Here is a 24,014-nt window from a genome sequence, read left to right on the forward strand (position 1 = left end):
CGCCTGGTCTCTTTTCCTAAAGTTCAGTTCAATTTATATAAAAAGCAAACTTCTGGCCAATAATCCACAATTGGGTAATTCACATATGGCTCATCAAGAATTGGCTGCATTTTAGAATGCAATTTTAAGATTAAATTTAGACTTCACTAAACAAAGGCATCTACTTATTAATTTTTCTAATCTAACTAGAGAGTTAAAGAATTGATAGAGTACAAACATTATAGTGTGGTGCCATCTTTGAGGACAGTATCAAAAACTTTAGTGTTTATTTTCTAAACTGAATAATTGTTAATACATTTCCATAATAACATAACATTTCCTATTTCCTTACACACTAATTCATTTAATCCACACAATCCTTTGTGCTAGACATTACTATCTCCATTTTATAAATTTGGAGGTACATAAACACCAATGAAATAGATTAATGTAATTTTGTTAGGCTCTTCAAAAAGTTCTTGTTCTAGAGAAAAGGCTGTTCATGAGAAAAGTGGTTAAACTGAAATGAGATATTCCAAAGTAAATTTTCAATCTCTACAATAATGCTAAGTAAGTCCTTTACAACCTAAAAGTTCTCTCCCTCTACCAATACTTTCTCTCAGTAGCTAAATGTTTCTGCAGTACTTTTTGTTCTGAACACGCTAGGCCTGGCAGGGCAAGAATTTGCCTTGGCCCTACTCAGCTACCTAATAAATTCATACAGGACATGCTGAATGCAATAATAGCCAGGGACGTGGCCTTTCATGGCTTTTGCTAAACCCTTTGCCTGTCCTTGCAAAAAATATTCTTGAACTTTAGAATTTATTACCTAATTACAACAAGGGATGGTATAACCGATTAATTAACTTGCCCAAAACCAAATTTGAGTTGTGTTTACCTGTCATCTAAATGTCATGGTAGATAACAGTTCTAGGTACCACTGACAAATGGTGAAAAATGTGCTGTACACATCTGTAAGTATACTTAAGACTGACTTAAGAAAAGCATCCAAGTTAGGATTGAATGTGTTCCCCTCCCCATTCCCCAAGGTTTAGCTGTAGAAGTAAATAAGATGGGCCCTTTAATCTGAATTAAAGTGGCCTTTAGGAAATTAAGTAGTTATGTTCTATAAGAAGCACAAAGACAAAAAGAATATCTAATCCTTTGTTGGCAGAAAATTATTTTATATAATTTGTACAGAAACAAATGTCAGTATGTGTGCTGCTGATTGTGAGGTAAATAAGAGGAAAAGGAAAATCCTAGAATTCTATAAATTAAAAATAAAATTTCAAAAAACAATAGAAGTTACAATACATACCTATAGGAATGCAATGAAGAACAAAAAATTCTACATTTAGAACTGACTATAGATGTTTTTAAGTGTAAAGCTCAGAAGGGGGTTTTCCTTTTAACTAGGGATTAAATTCTTAAGGACTATCTAGTTTTTCTTTCCATCCTTTACTGAATTTTTTTGAGTTCTGAAACATTTCTCTGCCTTAATATGTGCACTATTCAAAATATAAAACTTACAGATAATGTCATTTAAGAGCATCAGAGCAACCATTATGATATAAATATGTATTATATAAGAATGCAAATATATATAGATTCCTACAATAATAGAAATGCAAATGTACCTGAATATCTAAGACCACATCTGAAAGGTATCTTCTAAATTAAATCCCAATTATCAAAATCGATTATTAACAAATTCCCATTAAATCTGTTCATTCAATTCCAGTTAATTTTGGCTAACCTAGGCTGGGCGTGGTAGCTCACGCCTGTAATCCCAGCACATTAGGAGGCTGAGGCAGGGGAATCATTTGAGGTCAGGGGTTCGAGACTAGCCTGGCCAAAATGGTGAAACCCCATGTCTACGAAAAATAGAAAAGTTAGGAGGGCATGGTGGTGCGTGCCTGTAGTCCCAGCTACTCAAGAGGCTGAGGCACAAGAATCGCTTGAACCCAGGAGGCAGAGATTGCAGTGAGCCAAGATCGCACCACTGCATTCCAGCCTGGGTGACAGAGTGAGACTCTGTCTCAAAACAGAAAACAAACAAACAAACAAAAAGGTCAGGCCTATTTCTGGCTAACCTAAACTTTACTAAATCATTCTGCAAATATTTATTAACCACCTAGTGGTTCTAGATAATATAGCTACAATGGGGAGGAAAAAAAAAGAGTCCCCGCCATTTGTTTTATATACTCTAATATTAACCAATATATAAACTTGCAAACGCTTAACTGTGTTCAGATTTCTTGATAAATATATTTTCCAAAATATTTGGAATCAAGAACTTATCATTCAGTAATATTCCAAAGAGAAATTCTAAAAAGGAAGAGGGCTATCTGGCACAGAACTATGCCAGCAAAAATGAAATAGATTTCTTTTTCAGTAAATTTAAATCACACTGCCAAAATACAGAATTTAGACCGAGCACAGTGGCTCATGCCTGTAATCCCAGCACTTTGGAAGGCCAAGGCAGGCTGATCACTTGAGGTCAGGAGTTCGAGACCAGCCTGGCCAACATGGTGAAAACACGTCTCTACTAAAAATACAAAATTTAGCCAGGTGTAGTGGTAGGCGCCTGTAGTCTCAGCTACTCAAGACACTAAGGCAGTAGAATGACTTGAACCAGGGAGATGGAGGTTGCATGCTACCGCACTCCAGCCTGGGCAACAGAACGAGACTCTGTCTCCAAATAAATAAATAAATAAAATTGAACGTAATATTCTTATACAATGCTCAAACTATTTTTCTTTTTATCTATTCCTGATTGCCTTATTAAAAAAGAATTGATTTTTAAATATCACTTGGCATTTTATGTGCTTTAACAGAGTACATTTTGCTTTACTAAACCACAATGTGTTAAGGCAGCACCAAAGTAGTAAAATATGCATCTTAAAAGTTAAGAGATTTCTTGGCAACAATTTTAATTCCCCCAAATAATCAGCCGTCTAAATATATGACAGTAACTGGTAGAACTGTACAACATAGATGTCTTGTTATGACCTTTTCATCTCCCTCCCCCAAATGTATTGGTAACTTTACCCTAGATTTATAATTGGAGTAGCTATAAATATATAAATACATAGATATTATGTATTAATATAAATGCAATATATAACTTGACCAAGAACACTTCTATTTATTTAAGCACATTGAAATTAATAGGTAAGCTAAACTATAAACCTTCATGTGAAGGGGAGGGAGAGGAGAGTACGAATTGGGAACGAACGCTAATGTGTATGGGATTTCTTTTTTGGGTGTTGAAGATGTTCTAAAATTAGAGTGTGGTGATGGTTGCACAACTCTGTGAATATACTAAAAACGACTGAACTGTATGCTTAAAATGGGTGAATTTTATGGTATGTGAAAGATATCTGAATAAAGCTGAGGAACAAAAGTCCTCCATATAAACAAGTTCATCAAGTTCCTGCTCTAAAAGCACCCATGGATATATAACTATTGCTTCCCTTATTGTCCAGTTCCTATATAATCCATCATTTTATTCACTAAGGGAGCTACTAATTTTAAAGATAACAATGGAAAGTAGTATAATATCCCATCTTTGGGATTCAGTTTTGCTTAAGTCAATAGGGGTCTTAAACAATTACTGCTTCCCATAACTTTAATACAAACCAATCACTCCACAGAAAACACCTCTACACAGGTTCTTATACCTGGTAATCCAAAATGCTGAATCCCAAACCTTTACAATCTTTTACTAGTTCAACAATCTTGACTTCAGGGGACCACAGTGCTAATTCCCCATCATCATCTTCTTCAGTATTGACATCCATATTGTGGTCAACCTGAAATACCAAAGAAGATAAATGCTTCAAAACACTATGCTTTCAATTCTGAAAAGAATGCACACATCAAGAATCTCACAGCTTCTTCTCAAACTGAGAATTCTCTTTGGCATGCGTAGTTTTTCTTTTTAATCTTTGTAAAACGGGCATGCTCTGGGGCACACACACTCCAGGATAAGATCTTATAAAAATTCAAGTGCTTAAAAATTCAGACTGTTCATACAGTTTTTTTTTATTAATGTGAAGAGTTTATTTCATTCAAAGTATTAACACTGACCTCTTATACTTCAATGAGTTCTGTCATCCCATTAGAAGCATAAAAGGAAAAATATGCAATTTAAGTAAATGAAAACATCATACAAAGTAGAAGCTTATAAGATACGTAAGTAGCAATACCTGGATTCATAATTACAGAGAGAGACAAAGAAAGAAATATCAACACAGAGATAGGCTGGAGCAGAACAGGGAAACCACTTCTGCTGGCTCCAGGAAGTTTTCAAGAAAAGCTTTACTAGAAAATAAGGTGAGAAAAAAAAAATCCAAGTCTTCGGACATCATTTAAGTCTAAAATGAATAAAAATCACTGAGTTGAAATAATGAAAATCTGATCTTAGAAGAAATAGGTTAGCACAACTGCCCAGTATACAGGTCCTTTGTTACTTTTCTTGATTTTACTCCTGAAAGTCCCTCTATTCTAGACTCCCTGTCTTTTTAGGAAGAAGAGTCATTGCTATGTGGAATTCCAGGAAGTCAAATGAGAGGGTCAATGAATCCACTATGCAGAAGAATGGCTGCTTCAAAAAACCTTCTGTTTTTATACTAATTATAGCATTGTACTGTTGTTTTCATCTGATTGACATTGCCCCAAAATACTCTAGACTTCTATCTGAAGCTCAGAAATTATCTTTTACAGCCCAAACAATGAACAAAATACCTGGCTCCTAAGCTAGAATGGAAACTCTGTGAGGGCTACTACAGAGTTTACCATGGTTATCAGCTCAACTATATAATGCCTGGCTCATAGTAGGCACACAATAAACAGTTGTTCAATACATTAAAAATTACCTATCTTTGAGTGTGTTTCTCTTGAAACTCCTTCTCAATAAAGGTACCAAGTAAATAATTTTTAAAAGTAGACTTTCTAAATCTTTGGGTAACCTCAGTAAATAAAAATGAATCATCTCTACACACATAATTTTGAAACACCAGTATAAGAGAAGCAATTTAATGTAATCAAAAAAGGGAAGGGAAAAACCCTTTATAATTAGGAAAATAGCTAGTTTAAAAAATTTATTTTATTTATGTATGTATTTATTCTCTCCAACATTTATTTTAGGTTCACGGGGTATGTGTGCAGGTTTGTTATATGGGTAAATTGTGTGTCACAGGAGTCTAATGTACAGATTTTGTCACCCACATAATAAGCATAGTGCCTGACAGGTAGTTTTCTCATCCCCACCCTCCTTCTACCCTCTACCCCCAAGTAGGCCCCAGCTATATTGTTCTCTTCTTTGTGTCCATGTGTACTCAATGTTTAGCTCCCACTTATGAGTGAGAACATGTGGTATTTGGTTTTCTGTTTCTGTGCTAATTTGCTTAGGATAATGGCCTCTGGCTCCATTCAGGTTGCTGCAAAGGACATGATTTCATTCTTTTTTATGGCTGGATAGTATTCCATGGTGTCTATGTACCACATTTTCTTCACCTAGTCTACTGTTGATGGGCATTAGGTTTGTTCCATGTCTTTGCTATTGGGAATAGTACTGTGATGAACATACACATGCATCTTTATGGCAAAACAATTTATATTCCTCTGGGTATATACGCAGTAATGGGACTGCTGGGTTGAATGGTAGTTCTGTTTTAAGTTCTTTGAGAAATCTCCAAAATGCTTTCCACAGTGGCTGAACTAATTTACACTCCCACCAGCAGTGCTAAGTGTTTCCTTTTCTCCACAACCTCCCCAGCATCTGTTATTTTTTAACTTTTTAATAATGGCCATTGTGACTGGTATGAGATGGTATCTCATTGTAGTTTTGATTTGCGTTTCTCTAATGATCAGTGCTATTAAGCATTTTTTCATATGGTGGTTGGCCACATATATGTCTTCTTTTGAGAAGTGTGCGACGTGTCCTTTGCCCATTTTTTAATGGGGGCTGTTTGTTTTTGCTTGCTGTTTTAAGTTCTTTATAGATTCTTGGATATTAGATCTTTGTCAGATGCATAGTTTGCAAATATTCTCTCTCAGTCTGTAGGTTGCCTGTTTACTCTGCTGATAGTTTCTTTTGCTGTGCAAAAGCTCTTTGGTTTAATTAAGTCCCACTTGTCAATTTTTGTTTTTGTTGCAATTGCCCTTGAAATCTTCATCATGAAATCTTTGCCAAGGCCAATATCCACAGTGGTAGTTCCTAGGTTTTCTTCCAGGGTTTTTATAGTTTTAGGTTTTACATTTTTTTTTTTTTTTGAGACAGAGTCTCACTCTGTCGCTCAGGCTGGAGTGCAGTGGCGCCATCTCAGCTCACTGCAACCTCCACCTCTCGGGTTCATGCCATTCTCCTGCCTCAGCCCCCCAAGTAGCTGGGACTACAGGTACCCGCCACCACACCCAGCTAATTTTTTGTATTTTTAGTAGAGATGGGGTTTCACCGTGTTAGTCAGGAAGGTCTCAATCTCCTGACCTCGTGATCTGTCCCCTTGGCCTCCCAAACTGTTGGGATTACAGGCGTGAGTCACCATGCCCGGCCTACATTTAAGTCTTTAGTCCATGTTGAGTTGATTTTTGTATATGGTGAAAGGAAGGGGTCCAGTTTCAATCTTCGGCACATGGGTAGCCAGTTTTCCCAGCAACATTTTCCAAATAAGAAGTCCATTCCCCATTTCTTGTTATTGTTGACTTTGTTAAACAACAGATGCTTGTAGATGTGCACCTTTATTTCTAGGTTCTTTAACCTGTTCCATTGGTCTATGTGTCTATTTTTGTACCAATACTATGCTGTTTTGATTACTATAGCCTTGTACTACATAGTTTGAAGTTGGGTAGTGTGATACCTCTGGCTTTGTTCTTTTTGCTTAGGACTGCTTTGGCTATTTGGGCTCTTTTTTGGTTCCAAAAAATTTTTCTAAAAGTTTCCTTAAAATTTAGAAAAATTTTAGAATAGTTTTTTTCTAATTCGGTGAAAAACGTCACAGAAATAGCACTGCATCTATAAATTGCTTTGGGCAGTATGGCCACTTTAACACTATTGATTCTTCCTATCCATGAGCATGGAATGTTTTTCTATTTGTGTCATCTCTGATTTCTATCAGCAGTGTTTTATAATTCTCATTGTAGACATCTTTCACTTCCCTAGTTAGCTGTATTCCAGTTATTTTGTTCTTTTTGTGGCTATTGTGAATGGGATTGAGTTCCTAATTTGGTTCTCAGCTTGGATGTTACTGGTGTAAAGAATGTTACTGATTTTTGTACAGTGATACCGTATCCTGAAACTTTCTGAAGTTGTTTATCAGATCTAGGAGGCTTTGGGCAAGAGACTATGGGGTAGAAAAACATTTTTTAAATTAGGATTGGTCCAGATCTTAAACTGTCACTGCAAGACATGGGTGGTCAATAACCGATCCACAGTGGATTGAACCTAACATGGGAACAATATGAAGCTGAAAACTTGAAATGAGTGGAAACATTATGGATCAATAACCTCTGCATATTTCAGTCTGATGTGTGGAAGTGATATACTTAAAAATAAAACGCTTATATCTTCCAACAAAAAGTAAAGTTCCAATGGCTAATACAACATGATTGATGTTTTACTGGGGCATTTAATACCCTCACTGATTAATGAGTATTAGAATTTTGGCTAAGCTGCCTAACCAGATAGGGTTTAAGAATATAAGATGGTATTAGGAGAAATGAAAAAAGAGACAGGTGGAAAAAGAGCCAAGACTTTAAGAAACCACACACAATTACAAAACCTGTGTTTATAGAAATTTCAAGGCATTCAAGGTACATAAGATATTATACTGCAACCTGAAATATATCACTTTGATACAATCAATTCTGCATAACTCCTGTATTTACAGAATGGAAAGCAATCAACTAATGGGCAGCAAGGTTGACATTTAGCATAATTCAAAGCTGTTGTTCACCATTGTGGTAAAGCATGACAGACGGGGGCAGAGAGTCAGCAAGTGGGGTTTGTGATTTACACACCTTGCAAGATTAGATTAAAGGCATTGTTATCAGCCTTTAGAGGGAACCAACCACCCATATTTCATTTTGGTAAGGATAGCAAAAGTCACAAAAGTGTGGCATTTGAGTACCCTCCTTGAAATAGTTTTTACACAAGTTAAACATTTTTTTAAAAAAGAGTCAACCAATAATCAAAAATTTACCAAGGCCCTCTTATATGCCTAATATAAACTAAAAACACTATGAAATAGAAAATAATTTTAAGATATGGCCTTTGCCCACAACGAGCTGACAGTCTTCTTGGATAAACAAGATTAATACATACTAAAGTATCTATAAGACAGTGTTAGACTTTTATGTACTTCAGGACATAAGAAAACAAAAACGGATGGACTGGCAGAGACTCGAACAGCCATAGCCGACTGTTACTGAGCACTTCCCACGTACAAGGCATTGTGTTAAGAAGTTGCTCACATTACCACATTTCCTTCTTGCACAAACTCATGAGATGGGTAAGTATGATAAGTATCACCATTTTTCAAAGGAAAAATATGAACAGAAAGTCATTTGCCCAAAGATTCACAATTATGAGGTAGTAGGGGCAGGATTAGTTTCATGTATACTGAAATCCAGAACTTAAGTAAAAGGCCCCACGAATCTGAACTGGTGTTAGTGGAATTACAACCTAAAAGAGATTGAAAAGGGGGGAAAGTAGCATAAAAGATGAGGTTACAAATAGCATAAGATGGCAAAGTATGTGCTCAAAACTCTTCCAGCTGGGTACAGTCACTCACACCTATAATCCCAGCACTTTGAGGGGTTGAGGTGGGAGGATTGCTTGAGTCCAGGAGTTTGAGGCCACCCTGGGAAATACGGCAAGACCCTGACTGTATGAAAAAAATTTTTTAGTTAGCTGGGTATGGTGGCATGTGCCTGTGGTCCCAGCTACTTGGGAGGCTGAGGCGGGAGGATTGCTTGAGCCCAGAAGGTCGAGGCTACAGTGAGCCATGTTCAAAACACTGTGCTCCAGCCTGGGGAGATCCTGTTTCAAAAAAAAAAAAAAACTCTTTTCATAATAACAGTGCTCTTTAAAAAAATAAATAAATAAGGAGTACCAAGAGCATATAAAGTGTTATTTCATTCTCTGATCATCTGAAGGGTTTTATGGCAATTTTCAGACTCACTTTGAAATTTATCATAGTTTCTTTTTTTTTTTTTTTTTTTTTGAGATGGAGTTTCGCTCTTGTTGCCCAGGCTGGAGTGCAATGGCACGATCTCAGCTCACCGCAACCTCCGCCTCCCGGCTTCAAGTTATTTTCCTGCCTCAGCCTCCCAAGTTGCTGGGATTACAGGCATGCGCCACCATGCCTGGCTAATTTTTTCTACTTTGAGACAGGGTTTCTCCATGATGGTCAGGCTGGTCTCCAACTCCCGACCTTAGGTGTTCCACCCACCTCAGCCTCCCAAAGTGCTGGGATTACAGGCGTGAGCCACCGCGCCCGGCTGAGTTTCATAATTTTAAGGCTCTTAAAAAGGGGAGTACATTAGATATGCAACACTCGCAAACACCTTAAACTTATATAAGACAAACTGAGTTGAACTAGAAGCCAAAAGTAATGAATCCAGGCAATTACTAAAAAAAAAGATTCTCTAAAATCAAAATGCATGTGCATCAATGTTGCCAACATGTCAAGGAAAGGGAAGGAAAGAATTTTTTGATGTTAAATGAAGAGTAACAATTTGAAAAGCTATGCATTGTTGCCTTAGTCAAGTAAAAAAAGAGCAGAGTGGAATGGTTTCCCCTCCCTTCTTATTGCAGTACAGTCTTCGGGGCATCTTTGATAAATGGGCATGCCTATGGGAAATGCACTATATTCATTTAGTACCTCTGTCACAGGAAGAGAGGTTTCAGTGCGCCTTGGTTCATCTACAGAAGCCTCATCATCAAACAACCTCCGACAGCAAACCAAAGTAAAAGGGGGTGGCACTTCTTTGAGAAAGGAGACTGCTTCTCGGCGAGATTTTCCATAAAGCTGCATGCCATTGACCTAGGAAGACAAGGGGATAAGTCAGAACTGAGCAAGCCCCAAATGAAAAAACAAAAATCTCTTATTTATATCCATCTACCAAAATGAAAATAGGACATCATTTTATTTTCCCTGTAAACAAGGGGCCTCGCTTTCATCATATTATTTATGATTAAATAATATGCAAATAAAAATGTTAGAAATCCTTAAAATTTTTAAAATCTAAGGCTAAATCTTTGCATGTATTGATGGATAAAGTACAAAATGCATGCAGTGTATGCCCTTACTGGGTAAGGGATCTACCTAATTTTTTGCAGCACTGTGGTTTCTTTCAATACTCCAATGTCATATTCTCTTACCTACCTCTACTCAGCTCTCCTTAAACACACTAAGTATCATTTACAGCCCTTTAAGACTGTTTCCCTTTGCATTTTCATTTTATAAGAATATCACTACAGAAATTTAAGGATGTTAAAAAAATGTTTAATTTACTGCTTAAAGTATAGCTAATAAGTCTAGAATACTTGGCTGTCAAAATTTAACGTCAGTCCACAATATTCTTTCACATCCCATGCACTCTTAATACCATCCTAGAAAAATAACTTTTATTGAAAAGAAATATACTTTTGCATCAGTTACATGCTCTGCTGATACAGCAATCAAGCATATATAGAAAATACTAAAATAATTTTTAAAATAATTGTATGCAAGTGTCTTATATGTTTAAAAGAAAAAAGTATTCCTTATTAATGATTAATCCTTGTCACCAAAAAATTATCTAAATTTCATATTACTTTTGGCACATAATAATAATAGTTGGCTCCAAAGATGATTTGGCTACATAATTCTAATTTTTCATATACATGACTTGAGCTCAAAGGGTCCTGTCAGTTCTAACCATAGGTCTCTAAGAGCTGATCTGTCTGCTACTCCCAAAAAGCTGAGGCATGAACAGAATCCAGGCAACAAATAATCTTTTCGCATCTGACTCCTACCCTCCTGGGAGGGTTTAGAAGCATTATTTGTTTTAAAGATACTTCTAGTCTGGCATTAATTTCTAATAGGTGTCGTGCTAATGTTCAGATAACTGGCCAGCCTGACTTTACTTGGAGAAGCCCTTCTACAAATCTTTCACTGCACCAGAGAGGAAGAGGACACTGGGTTGCTGGAAACCTTCAGCAGCGGGCTGAGTCTTGGGTCCACTATTCCTGGGAACCACTCTCAAGCCTGTAACATATCAAGCACTTTGCCATCAAGTCAGACATATCTCCCTGCCTCTTAATTATTTACAAAGAAACCACCACATTGTAAAGAGACCCACGTGCACTTTAGGAAGCTAGCTCTACTGGTAAGTCTTCATGACAAATGAAGAGGTCTAGGCGACAGCAAGCTCAGCAGCTGATGAAAGGTTTTTCCTTGGGATAACTGCAAGTCAACCTTTACACAAGAAGAGGCAGGGAGGTACCCATCACTGGTCACACCGTATCCATGATTTCAACTGGTGTCACAGGTGCACAAAGCTCTAAAATCAACTAAATGGGTAGTAACTTATACTAAAAAAATGCACGGAGATAGAATCAGAGCAGGAATTCTACCCACACATGAGTATGAGTTTGTGTTTCACTTCAACAAATTAGAAAGTCACTTTTCAGGTTTTTATCTTGGAGTACCTTTAAATATTTATTTATCTCATTATTTATTCATTTGAATTGTCTCCAATTATTATACCAGTGCCTGGTAGTCCTCCTCACTGCTCTGTTGCTAAAGGGATTGGTCTCATTTCCCATTACCAACTCCTATCTAAGGGGATTTATAGCTGCTGTAAATAGCTGTTCTGGGCTGAGACTTGGCACAGTGTTCTAACCCCAAAGCATATTTGTGTTTCTGGTTTTAAGTTCCAAGGAGTACATTAAACACACACACACACACACACACACACACACACACACACACACACACACGACACTTTGAGTTCAGGAGTTTATTTGGCTAACTGTACTGAGACTTTTAAATTTTGTATTTTTGGTTATTCAGAAGAAGCTAATTTTTATTTTAGAATTCACAATACTTCTCAAGGTCCTTCAACTTGTGACCCTCCTAAGTGCTGTCAAATCTCAATTATCCCAAGTTTTTGACTGGAAAATGCACACACACATACACACTTCCAGAGTACAGAACATTGCACAAGTGCGGCCCCACTATTTTACCACATCCAACCATTATCCCAACCCATATAGCCTGTTAAAATGCCTTCTTCACAGTGATAATATTGCCAATACCCCAAAATGAGATAATGCTTTATAATTTACATGGATGGTATTTCATTAGATCCTTACAAGCACATAGTGAAGTGGGCATTTATTGATGAAGAAACTGATTCTCAACAAAGTCAAGTGACATGCCAAGGGACACACGCTAACCTGTGGCAATTCAGGCCAAAAGTGGCTTTTCTGACTCCAAATCTGTGCTTCTTTCCTTATCCCAAGCTCTTTCACCAGATTATCTATATTTAAGAATTCAAAAAATCTTCACACTACCTTATTATAGCACATTCTTTTACAAGGTGGTAGGCCCATGGGATCCTAGTCTTGGCTAAATCATACAGAATTCAGCTGATGGCTGGGATCACCTATACTTGCTCTACTGTGATCCAGCCAACATTTCTTTAGTGCCTACCACATACTAGTAGTGATTTATACTTAATACCACCAAATTTCACACTTAAAATGGTTAAAATGGGCCAGGCATGGTGGCTAATGACTGTAATTCCAGTACTTGGGAGGCCGAGGTAGAAGAATTGCTTGAGGCCAGGAGTTCAAGACCAGCATGGGCAAAATAGCAAGACCCTGTCTCTGCGAAACAACTAAAACATTAGCAGGGTATGGTGGCGCACAGCTATGGTCCTAGCTACTCAGGAGGTTGAGGTGGGAAGATTGCTTGAGCCCAGGAGTTTGACGCTGCAGTAAGCTATGACCACACCACTGCACTCCAGCCCAGGCAACAGAGTGAGACTCTGACTCTTAAAAAAAAAAAAAAAAGGAAAAAAGGTTAAAACGGTAAATTTCATGTTATATATATTTTGCCACCAAAAAAAAAAAAAAAAAAGGAGACAAGGTGCAGTGGCTCACACATGTAATCCCAGCACTTTGGGAGACTGAGGTGGGTGGATTGTTTGAGTCCAGGGGTTTGAGACCAGCTTGGGCAACATAGCAAGACCCCGTCTCGAAAAAAAAAAAAAAGTGAATTAAATTGGTTATACTCATACCTCCAATTCTCCCAAACAAATATATCTCATTTCTCAATACCTAATAACTACATACTGCAGCAATAGTCTCCAATCTACAAATGATCATGTATGATATCCACAAAGATATGGCCGTGCTCAGCCAATAAGAAGAGGAAGACCAAAAAGAAAGCATAATTATTCTAATAAAATGTAGGGCATTAATCTGCAATAAGAAGCCCAACCATTCCCTTGAACACCTCTAAAAATAAGCAACTTACTACATCTTAAAACAGGACTCCAATATCCTACCCTCCCATGCTTATGACAGAATTTGATAACTAGTCATAGCACTTTTCCCTCTGAAATTGAAATTCAACCAGAATCCTTCCCATTATACTCCTTTAGGTGGCTGGACACTACTAATAAATTACAATTACACACAATGTGAGACCTACTTGCTATCCCTGTCATTTCACTGTGAGCAAACATAAATTTTAGAAAAAAAAAAAATCTCTAAAATCAAGGCCCATGGGATTCTGATCTTGGTTAAGCTACTAGGTTGATTCTATTGAATCCAACCTAGGGCTTCTTGTGTATCCTAACACTTGGGAGAACCCTCTTCTATGCAGTCTTTTTGTGTGACCATTCCCCAAGACCTTTCCTCTCAAGAAAGTCCTTTCAAAGCAGAGGTGCTCTAGAACTGCTTTGATTAAAGAGAGGCTGGAGAGCCTGGGCAAGCCCAATAGAGGCTGCCATTTTGAGGGACAAGTCCCAAGGAGAAAACGTGAAAACAAGTATGCCTGAGGTCATTCAGCTGTAATCCTTGTTAGAAATAATCAATAAAACCTGCAAATAAATGTGGTTATATGTTGCGACAAGGCTCAGGGATTCAGATTTTGCTAAAAAAGAATACTAATATGCTATCAAACTTCTTTCCTAGTCATTCATTTAAATAAAGAACATATCAGGAGCCTCAAAGATGGGAAAAATAAACTGAAAGCATAGCTACTTCCTTTATCATCCAGTAAGCTGTTCGGTTTTTTCAATCTAAGAGGCTCATATTACATTGGCATTGGTGACACTATAACTCAGGGGATTTGCGATGAGAACACATTTTCCTAAAACTTACAAATTCTTCCCTGTGTCTTTCTTTCCCCATAAATTTTACCTCAAGCAGCTCATCTTCTGGCTGTAGTAGACCCAATGTATCAACAGGACCACCAGAAACAATTGAAGAAATATAATGGTGCCCATCAAAGGAATCCACTTCCACACCAAGCCTCAGAGTGTGAATAGGCAGCAGCTGTAGCAAAACACAAAGCAATGATCAAACATGACAATGACACATCCGGCTATTCATCCTCCATCCAGTGCTATTTTGAAGTGAAAAACCCCACCTCTTGAATTAGATCACCAAAATCCTAAAAGAGGACAATAATAGGAAAATTAGCTTCAGGTAAAATTATGAAGTCATTGGTCATCTTGTTCTCACTCCTCTTTTCCTTCCGGATTCCCTGGAAATGAGGAGACAGATGTATACAGTCTTAGCTTCAATTCTAAGCTCCAGGCAGTCCACACTTCCGTAGTCCCCAGCATATATGCTGTGTTTCACTTTTCTATGGGACTCCCCATCCCCTAGAACATCCTAACTTTTCTTTATTATCTAATTAACTTCTACTCACACTAAATACCATGGCAGGAAGCCCTGAGTTCATGAGCCTCCATCTGGGGTTCAAGACTGCCCTCTGTACATCTCCATCACATCTCACAACATACTGGGCTTAGAATTTCTTTTCTTTTCTCTTTTTTTTTTTTTTTGACACAGTCTCGCTCTGTTGCCTAGGCTGGAGTGCAGAAGTATAGTGGTGCAATCTCAGCTCACTGTAACCTTCACCTCCCGGGTTCAAGCAATTCTCATGCCTCAGGTTCCCAAGTAGCTGGGACTACAGGCGTGCGCCACCATGCCCGGCTAATTTTTTTGTATTTTTAGTAGAGATGAGGTTTCACTATGTTGAGAATTCCTAGTTTCTTGATTGTCCCTCTTCCACTCCTTACCTGAATGCAGAGTCTGTACCTTTAATCTCCATAACTTCAGCCCTGGAACAGTACCTGGCACTAAACATGGGCTCATTAAATGTTATTTGAACTAATCCATGAAAAATAGTGCCTCATTTAAGATGTCCTTTTCCATCTAGCCAACTTAAGTGAAAACATTTCCAATTTGGGAAAGGCAATCGTTTATCCATTCTAGGTCTGTGAGGATTCATATGGGCTGAGATACGAGTCAAGGGCTGAGAAACTCTAGTCAATGTCGAGTAAAGAGATGAGTGTCTCAGTTGCACCCATCTTTGTTGGTTGTAACAGTCAAGGGCATTCACCAAATTCCATTCTCCTGACTTTCAAAGACAGACTAAAGATTTCTCATTGTGGCCTTATAATCTCAAATACGGTAAATGGTACTCATGATGATTTGCATTTCCTGTATCAATAGTCTGATACCTAAAAAACACCAGACCTACCTCGAACTATATTTTATAAGGAGAAAACCCTACACAGGGTGGCAGTGCATCCACCATGTGGCTCTCTTCCTCTTCTCTGTGATCCTCTATCCCTGAGCTTGCCACCTCCCTCAGTCTTCTGCTTTCAGTCCCCAGAGTGCCACAGGCCTTCCTTCAGACAACATCTGAGGCTCACTTCTGTCTCACTATAGACATGCAGACAAATGTGAAGTGGCAAGGAGTCTGGCTGACTAAGACCTCAACACACACATGAGGGACTTCTAGCCCTGGGATAATTTCCTGAAAATTAAGTGCTCCTGACCACTAAGCACTTCAGGATCTACTACCATCTCTGGCAAGAAGACGTTCTAGTTCTCTAAATGAAAGGTTAAGATAGTTTTTCCAGCCGGGCGCGATAGCTCACGCCTGTAATCCCAACACTTTGGGAGGCCGAGCGGGAGGATCACAAGGTCAGGTGATCGAGACCGTCCTGGCTAACACGGTGAAACCCTGTCTCTACTAAAAATACAAAAAAATTAGCCGGGCATGGTGGCAGGCGCCTGTAGTCCCAGCTGCTCAGGAGGCTGAGGCAGGAGAATGGCGTAAGTAAACCCGGGAGGTGGAGCTTGCAGTGAGCTGAGATTGCACCACTGCACTCCAGCCTGGGCGACAGAGCGAGACTCAGCCTCAAAAAAAAAAAAAAAAAAAAAAGATAGTTTTTCCTCCTGTTCCCTCTCTGTGCTTTCTTTCTTCCTCACTGCTGCCACTTCATTCTCCTGTCATTGTACCAAATCATGGGTATGGATAGCTAAGGAGATATTAGTGTCATGTAGCAGGACATCTAAAGGAGGTGAGGAAAAGCTCTCAGAGAAATGTTTCTGTATTAACAGTTTACCACTCATCTCTGCCAACTGTCTTCCTTCCTTGTTTATGAGCCAGATGCTATAGGGCAGAGAGTTGCCAGTGGATCCACCATAGCTCATCCCCAGTGCGGTGCTGGGTCTTATACTGGCTTGAGAGCAGACTGCTAAATTTTCACTGATTTTGCAAGCCAGTTGTTAAACAATTTAAAATTAAACCATATAAAGTTACAATTCATAAAAATAAATGTAGTCCGGATGTGGTAGCTCACACCTTTAATCCCAACACTTTGGGAGGCCAAGGCGGGCAGATCACCTGAGGTAGTGAGTTCAAGACCAGCCTGACCAACACGGAGAAACCCCACCTCTACTAAAAATACAAAATTAGCTGAGTGTGGTGGCACATGCCTATAATCCCAGCTATTCGGGAGGCTGAGGCAGGAGAATCGCTTGAGCCCAGAAGGCAGAGGTTGCAGTGAGCTGAGACTGAGCCATTGCACTCTAGCCTGGGCAACAAGACTGAAACTCCGTCTCTAAATAAATAAATAAATAAATAAATAGTCCAGGCACGGTGGCTCACGCCTGTAATCCCAACACTTTGGGAGGCCGATGCGGGTCGATTGCCTGAGGTCAGGAGTTCAAGACCAGCCTGGCCAACTGAAACCCTGTCTCTACTAAAAATATAAAAATTAGCTGAGCATGGTGGGGCACACCTGTAATCCCAGCTACTTGGGAGGCTGAGGCAGGATAATTCCTCGAACCCAGGAGGCAGAGGTTGCAGTGAGCCGAGATCGCGCCACTGCACTCCAGCCTGGCCGACAGAGCGAGACTCCATCTCAAAAAATAAATTAATTAATTAATTAAATACAGTAAAATAAAAAATAAAAATAAATGTAACAAGTACTCAAAATGCATCACTTTCTAATTATTTTTCACTCTTTTACTAATATCTATGCTCATGAAGTGATTTATATCTACTATACCTGTACAGAGAGGAACACTCTCTATCGGAACTCAAAGAATACTGAGGGGTGGACAACTGAAAGAGACACATGAAGTGCTTGATTTGGTTAGTTGCTAAATGCAGGTAGGGCAAGTGATTAAACAGTCTTACTCCTACAGAGAAGCCTGCAGCATTGAAGCGCTACTGTGCATTGCCTCTTAGCTCACTGATCAGTGACGCCATTTTGGTAGCTTTATATCTGCCATGGTGGGAGTATTTACACCACAGATATTGGTACATGCTACAAATTGGAGCTGCCTTCCCACCCGCGTCCCCCCACTGCCGCCTGCTGTCCCATGCTGCTTTTGAGAGCTAGAAACTTACCAGCATACCACTGATCTATAATATAGTTTGGACATGATATTCAGCATATATGTATGGGGTATAAACTGTGTGCAAGGCATTGGGCTATGAGCTGGAAATATAGGATGAAGTCTTTGCCCTCCTAGAACTAACATCTAGCATGGCAGACAAATAAATAGGCAAAAAGGGAAGTAGACAAAGCAAATACATAAATAAACAACCAATCAACAAGCAGCAGGATTATCACAGTCCTGATATGATAGGCAAAGAATATAAGGAAATGCATCCAAGGAATGTGTGACCATTGTGTGAAAAACAAACAAGCAGTTACTAATTGTGTTAAGTGCTGCAAGGAAGGAATCAGGGTTATGATATCAGAGCCCCACCAGTGGAGGTCATTTTGGGAAGTTGGTCAGAGCAGGATCCACAATGAAGGGGACACTTGAGGTGAGACTTGAGGGATAACAGTGAGTCAGCCCTACAAAAAAGCCTACTGGGGGATGGCTGTGGGAGGTGAGCAAAAAGGATAATTGCTAAATTTCTGGTTTGAGCAAATGAGTAAATGGTGGTAACAACTTCTGCATAGAAATAAGGGCCCAAATTAAAACAAAGATCCCACTGTACACACAGAGATCTTTGCTACTTACATAATGACATGCCCTCATACAAGATAAAAGGGTTAAGGCAAGAACTGGTTCCAATCCTCTCCCAATCCGTATCTATTCATATGATGACCCCCATTCCCACCTCCATGGAACAGTTGGAGTCAGGATTCACAGAGGCTCACCCATGTCATCTCGTGCCCTCCAGACATGGGCTGTGCCTTCTAGGCTATTCCCCCAGGTATCTGTAAACACCACATGCTCCCTAGAAAACTTAAATGGTGAACAAAACATGCTCTATCTTCAATTAGGCTGAACAAATAAACCAGAAACAATGCTTATGAAATCTGTCAATCTGAAGGATGCCTACCTAATATTAGTTCTGAATCTAAATCTGAGTACAGCTGGGTTTCTAAGATTTCATGTTACATTGCTGCAGGCTTCTCTGTGGGAGCAGGACTGTTTAATTACCTGTCCCAGCTGCATTTAGCAACTAAACAAATCAAGCATTTCATCTGTCTCTTTTAGTTGTCCACCCCTTTCAGTATGCAGAGTTCTTAGCAGAAAGTGCTGAAATGAGAGTGAGTGAAACAGACGATTGGTGCCTTCACACACACCGCATGTCATGCTTTTTGATGCTTATTCAACGTGCTTTGTGAGGGGTTCTATTTAAACTGACAAAGTTAATGAGCAACAGGATTTTCATGATCCTGATATAAGTAAAAGATACAAGGAAATGCATTCAAGGGAAGCATGGCCATTGTGTGCTTTACTGTCAGTGCAAAAATGAAGATCAAATGAGATCAAGAAGGCTTGAGGCCTTCTGCCCACAAGTGGCAAGACCTATCATGAAACAAACTACAGCCCATTCCTTTTCCTCAAAGCTTTACTTTTAGGATACTATAACAGGATATCAAAATGCTTAAGCGGGAATATAAATGATATTGCTTCAGGGGCAGAAGAAACTTCTGGAAAGGAATGCTTCAAAAAGGTGTCAGTGGGATGGGGAAGGATTTTCCAAAAATGTTGAACTTGACAGAAAATAGAACAGAAAGAACCCATGATTGGTTCTTGTAACTCTCATACACAAAGTATTAAATAGCCATTTATGTTTAAAGATTAGGGAGTTACTAAATTTACCATAAATAAAAAGCAAACTTTTCAAGAATGAGGCTACAAGTTTTAAAGTAATGGAAAACCACAAGCATGATGGCCTCCGAACTTAGGTGTGCCCCCTCAGAGGTTATACAAAACAATCGATCCATTAGAGCTTCATTTATGTTTTGTTTTTCTCACCCTTCCAAAATTTTATTTTATTTTATATTTTTTGAGACAGAATTTCGCTCTTGTTGCCCAGGCTGGAGTGCAATGGTGCGATCTCGGCTCACTGCAACCACTGCCTGTCAAGTTCAAGTGATTCTGCCTTAACCTCCCCAGCAGCTGGGATTACAGGTGCACACCACCATGCCCAGCTAATTTTTCTATTTTTAGTAGAGATGGGGTTTCATCATGTTGGTCAGGCTGGTCTCGAACCCCTGACCTCAGGTGATCCACCCACCTCGGCCTCCCAAAGTGCTAGGATTACAGGCATGAGCCACCGCTCCCGGTCCCCTCCAAAATTTTAATTCAGAATGTTCAAAAAATGTGTAACAGATACTCTGTTATACAGTAGTAAATTGAAAGTTCTCTTCAGTCACCTAATACTAAGGTTAAACATCAGTTGCTATTTAGCATTTTATATATAATTTATGTTTCCTGCGTGGCCCATGTGATATATCTGAATTTTTGATACTTGAACTAACACTTTGCATTTGGCTTTCTCCCCCTACCCATGTTCACGGTAGTGCCTTCACCTGAAATACCCATTGTACTCATTCGTACTCCAAATCTACTCTTCAGAGTATAGTTCAAATGCCATCCTACCAATAAGCCTCCATCTGTCTTGAGGAAGTAATATCCTTCTAGAACACACATTAGGCATTTTAGCAGTATCTGAATAATAATTCTCTACGGAGTGAGGCAAGAAAGGAATCAAAATTCCCTTTAGGAACCTTACCCCAAACCTACAGAATCAGAGTATCAGCAAGGAGGAACAAAATAGGGCATGTGTATTTTGAAAGAGCTCCTGTGATGTTTCTGATATGCCACCTGCACTACTAGGTAACCACTGCTACTATAGTTATTTGATTCTGTGTCTTACGTTCTCCACTTAAAAAGAGAGCAGCAAAGTATAAAATTACATCCTTGAGAACTGATAACAGCGTTGTTTCTGTGGATGAGAGGACTGGGGTGGGAGAAAAAAATCACCTTTTGCAGTACGTATTTCTATACCTTTTAAATTGTATGTCTTACCCATATATTATCTATTTAAAATTTAAAAGAAGAAAAAAGAATGATGCCAGCTTAGAAGCCAGATAACCCTTGATTTGTTTCCTTTTTTGAAAATTTTTTTATAAATTTATTTTTTAATAGTTCTGGAACACTTCACGAATTTGTGCGTCATCCTTGCACAGGGGCCATGCTAATCTCTGTATCATTCCAATTTTAGTATATGTGCTGCCTAAGCAAACATATGATTTGTTTCCTAATTCCACCCCCTTACTAGCTGCATATAATCTTGGGCAATTTACTTTAACTGCCTGACAGTCAAGTTTCCCATATTAAAAATGGGAAGGGGAAAATGCTTGCTGACCAATAAGGTTACTATTAGAAATATAGGAGAAAATATATTTAAAGCAAAGAACCGGCCCTGGTAACTGAACAGTAACATCCACTATAACTCTTGGAAAGCCCAGTACATCCCACTTGCCTTAAAAATTATATTTGTTCATTATAAAGTGGTTGGGGAGAAACCATATTTTAATGTTCTCCAGGTCAGGAAATATAACTCAAGAGAGAAATAAAGTTAAATTTGTCACTTTTTTTGTCAAAACCAGAGAGCAGGACCTGGTGTTTTTGTTTCCCACACAAGCGATATTACTGATGCTCACTTCATATTACAATTGATGGCCAGCAGAAAGGTCACTAGAATGGGCTTAATGCTTCTCCCTCACAGAGCTGTTATTATCTTAATAGTAAACACTTGCCAAGAAAGCCATCCCTAAAAGTGCAAGTCTCCCTAGATGCGGGAAAACTGTTCTTGTGTCATGATTAACAGCTTCCTAGAAGCAGTGCAGCTAATGCTTAAGTCACTGTAAATAGCTTTCACCTCCCTCTTTCTCCACAACTCCACCCACCTCAGAAGAAAATCTTATCTATTAACATTAGCCCATAATATATGAAGATGCTTCTTTTTTAAAAAAATATAGAGACAGGGTCTCCCTCTGTTGACCAGGTTGGTCTCAAACTCCTGGCCTCGAGATCCTCTGCCTCAGCCTCCCAAAGTGCTGGGATTATTTGCATAAACCCCCCCCCCCCCCAGTCATGTAGATGCTTCTGGAATCATCCCTTCAAGAGTGATGGCCATGGGATGGCAACCATCTAAAAGCAGCTAGACCCATAGAAACATAATTGTTCTAATCAGAAATCTGATGAGACAGAGGAAAAACCTCCAGCCTGGACCTCAGATCATAGACAAAACCCTGCTCAAAACCTCCCACTGGTGTTACTTGTGACTGAGGATAAAGTCCATACACATCACCGTGGCTCCCAAGGGGCCCTTTAACACCTAGTCTTCCTCTCCAGCATCATTTAACAATATTCTGCTCTTCACTTAGTTTGACCCAGACACTCCGAAAGAAACAACTTCTATTCCCCCAACACACAAGCCCTTTCCCACAGCAGAGCCACTGTACTTGCTGCTTCTCTTTTCCACATTCTTATCCTTCAAGCCTGGGCTCAGAAAGGCTTTCCCCGGCTCCCTCTAAAGTGTCCCCCACCCCAGTTATGCTCAATTTACTGTTTATTCATTTGCAGCACTTCTTACAATCTACAACTATCTTATCAAGTTATTTTTTACTTGTCTATTACCATGCCCCTATACAATCGCAGAATCTAAGCTCTATGAGAGCAAGGACCCTTTCCATTTTGCTTCCCACAGATGGTAGCACAGTGTCTGGCACAGAGTAGGAGCTCAGTAAATAGTTCAGGAATGGATGAATGCATTCTAAACTACAACCTGCCTCTGCTATGATCTAGTTGTATAATTTCGGTCAAGTCATTCAACCTAGGCAACCTTTACTATCCTCCTGTCTGTAAAATCGGTTTTGACTGGTTAGTTAAAATCTCCCTTACATATTGTAGGGAGAAATTAGTAGCTACTGAATTAGGACACAAATTTCCAATTATAAGAGGATTTTTAAAAATCATAGCTGATCAAAATGAAGAAAAATTCTATGGACATTTAATAAGTAAGAAATTAATGTAGAAAAATGTAAAAATATATGATAATGTTACATGGAAAAACTACACACCCTTTCTGTCCCACATACATGTGTGCACGCACACACACACACACACACACACACTAAACAAAAGGCAGGTAATACTGACTGCAAATATATAAATATGTAGCTAACAGCTAAATACGTAAAGAGAATAATGCGGCCGGGCACGGTGGCTCACGCCTGTAATCCCAGCACTTTGGGAGGCCAAGGTGGGCGGATCACCTGAGGTCAGGAGTTCAAGACCAGCCTGGCCAACACGGTGAAATCCCGTCTTTACAAAAATACAAAAATTAGCTGGGCGTGATAGCAGGTGCCTGTAATCCCAGCTACTCGGGAGGCTGAGGCTGAAAAATTGCTTGAACCCAGCAGGCGGAGGTTGCAGTGAGCCGAGATGGTGCCATTGCACTCCAACCTGGGCAACAGAGCGAGACTGTATCTCAAAAAAAAAAAAAAAGAAGAGAATAATGTAATTTTGGGTGACTCTTTCTTCTAGTGAAGAAAATAGGGAAACAAAAAAAGCAACTTTTTGCCACAACAAAATTTCAATTAATTAAATGTTTTTAAAAGCATATTAAAAGAAAAAGACCTTTGGAAGTTTAGTCTAAAAGTGCTAGAGGCATATAACTGGGAAACAAAACTACCATTTATTGGCCATTTCTTATATCTTGGCACTAAGCTATATTAATTAAGGTATATACGAAATACTATTTCTCTTTAGTCTTCTACAACACAATTATTATTGTTCATATTATTTAGAGAAAAAATTAGGCCAGTTATTACCTCTGAAAGCATTTCATCAAATGTTACTTTCTTAAACCTTCCCTGACCAACCTATCTAAACTTGCAAACAAACCCCCACTCCTGAATTTCCTATGTTCCCTGCCTTAATATTCTCCATGGCACATATCACCTATATGGTACAACTTACTTATTTTTGGCCTCCTCCCATTAAAATATAAGTTCTATAGGACAGGAATTTTTCTTCCTGCTTTGTTCTCTTCTGGAACGCAAGCACCCAGTAGCAGACCTAGCACAGTGTACATATAATACATATTTGATGAATGAATGAACAGCCAAATGTACTAGTGAGTTTTTATAAGGTGGTTCTGAAAGTGTGTTCAACTCAAAGC

General features: G+C 38.9%; 1 protein-coding gene and 1 non-coding gene across 9 annotated transcripts in view; both read right to left on the reverse strand.

Annotated features, from left to right (window-relative positions):
• PATJ (PATJ crumbs cell polarity complex component) overlaps positions 1-24,014 on the reverse strand; it is a 415,136-nt gene that overhangs the window by 318,913 nt on the left and 72,209 nt on the right. For 7 of the 8 annotated variants that reach the window (XM_055362067.2, XM_063698171.1, XM_055362138.2 and 4 more), the window contains 3 exons: positions 14,402-14,536; positions 9,867-10,028; positions 3,663-3,794 (listed from right to left, as the gene is read on the reverse strand). In XM_055362067.2, coding sequence (XP_055218042.2) covers positions 3,663-3,794; positions 9,867-10,028; positions 14,402-14,536 — 429 coding nt within the window. The remainder of the gene's footprint in view (positions 1-3,662; positions 3,795-9,866; positions 10,029-14,401; positions 14,537-24,014) is intronic. The other variant, XM_055362185.2, reaches the window with a different exon arrangement.
• On the reverse strand, positions 20,968-21,069 carry LOC115932182 (U6 spliceosomal RNA). The gene has a single exon (XR_010132947.1). It is a non-coding gene; the product is annotated as a U6 spliceosomal RNA (small nuclear RNA).

Source organism: Gorilla gorilla, chromosome 1 (assembly GCF_029281585.2).
Source record: "Gorilla gorilla gorilla isolate KB3781 chromosome 1, NHGRI_mGorGor1-v2.1_pri, whole genome shotgun sequence".
Classification (NCBI taxonomy): domain Eukaryota; kingdom Metazoa; phylum Chordata; class Mammalia; order Primates; family Hominidae; genus Gorilla; species Gorilla gorilla.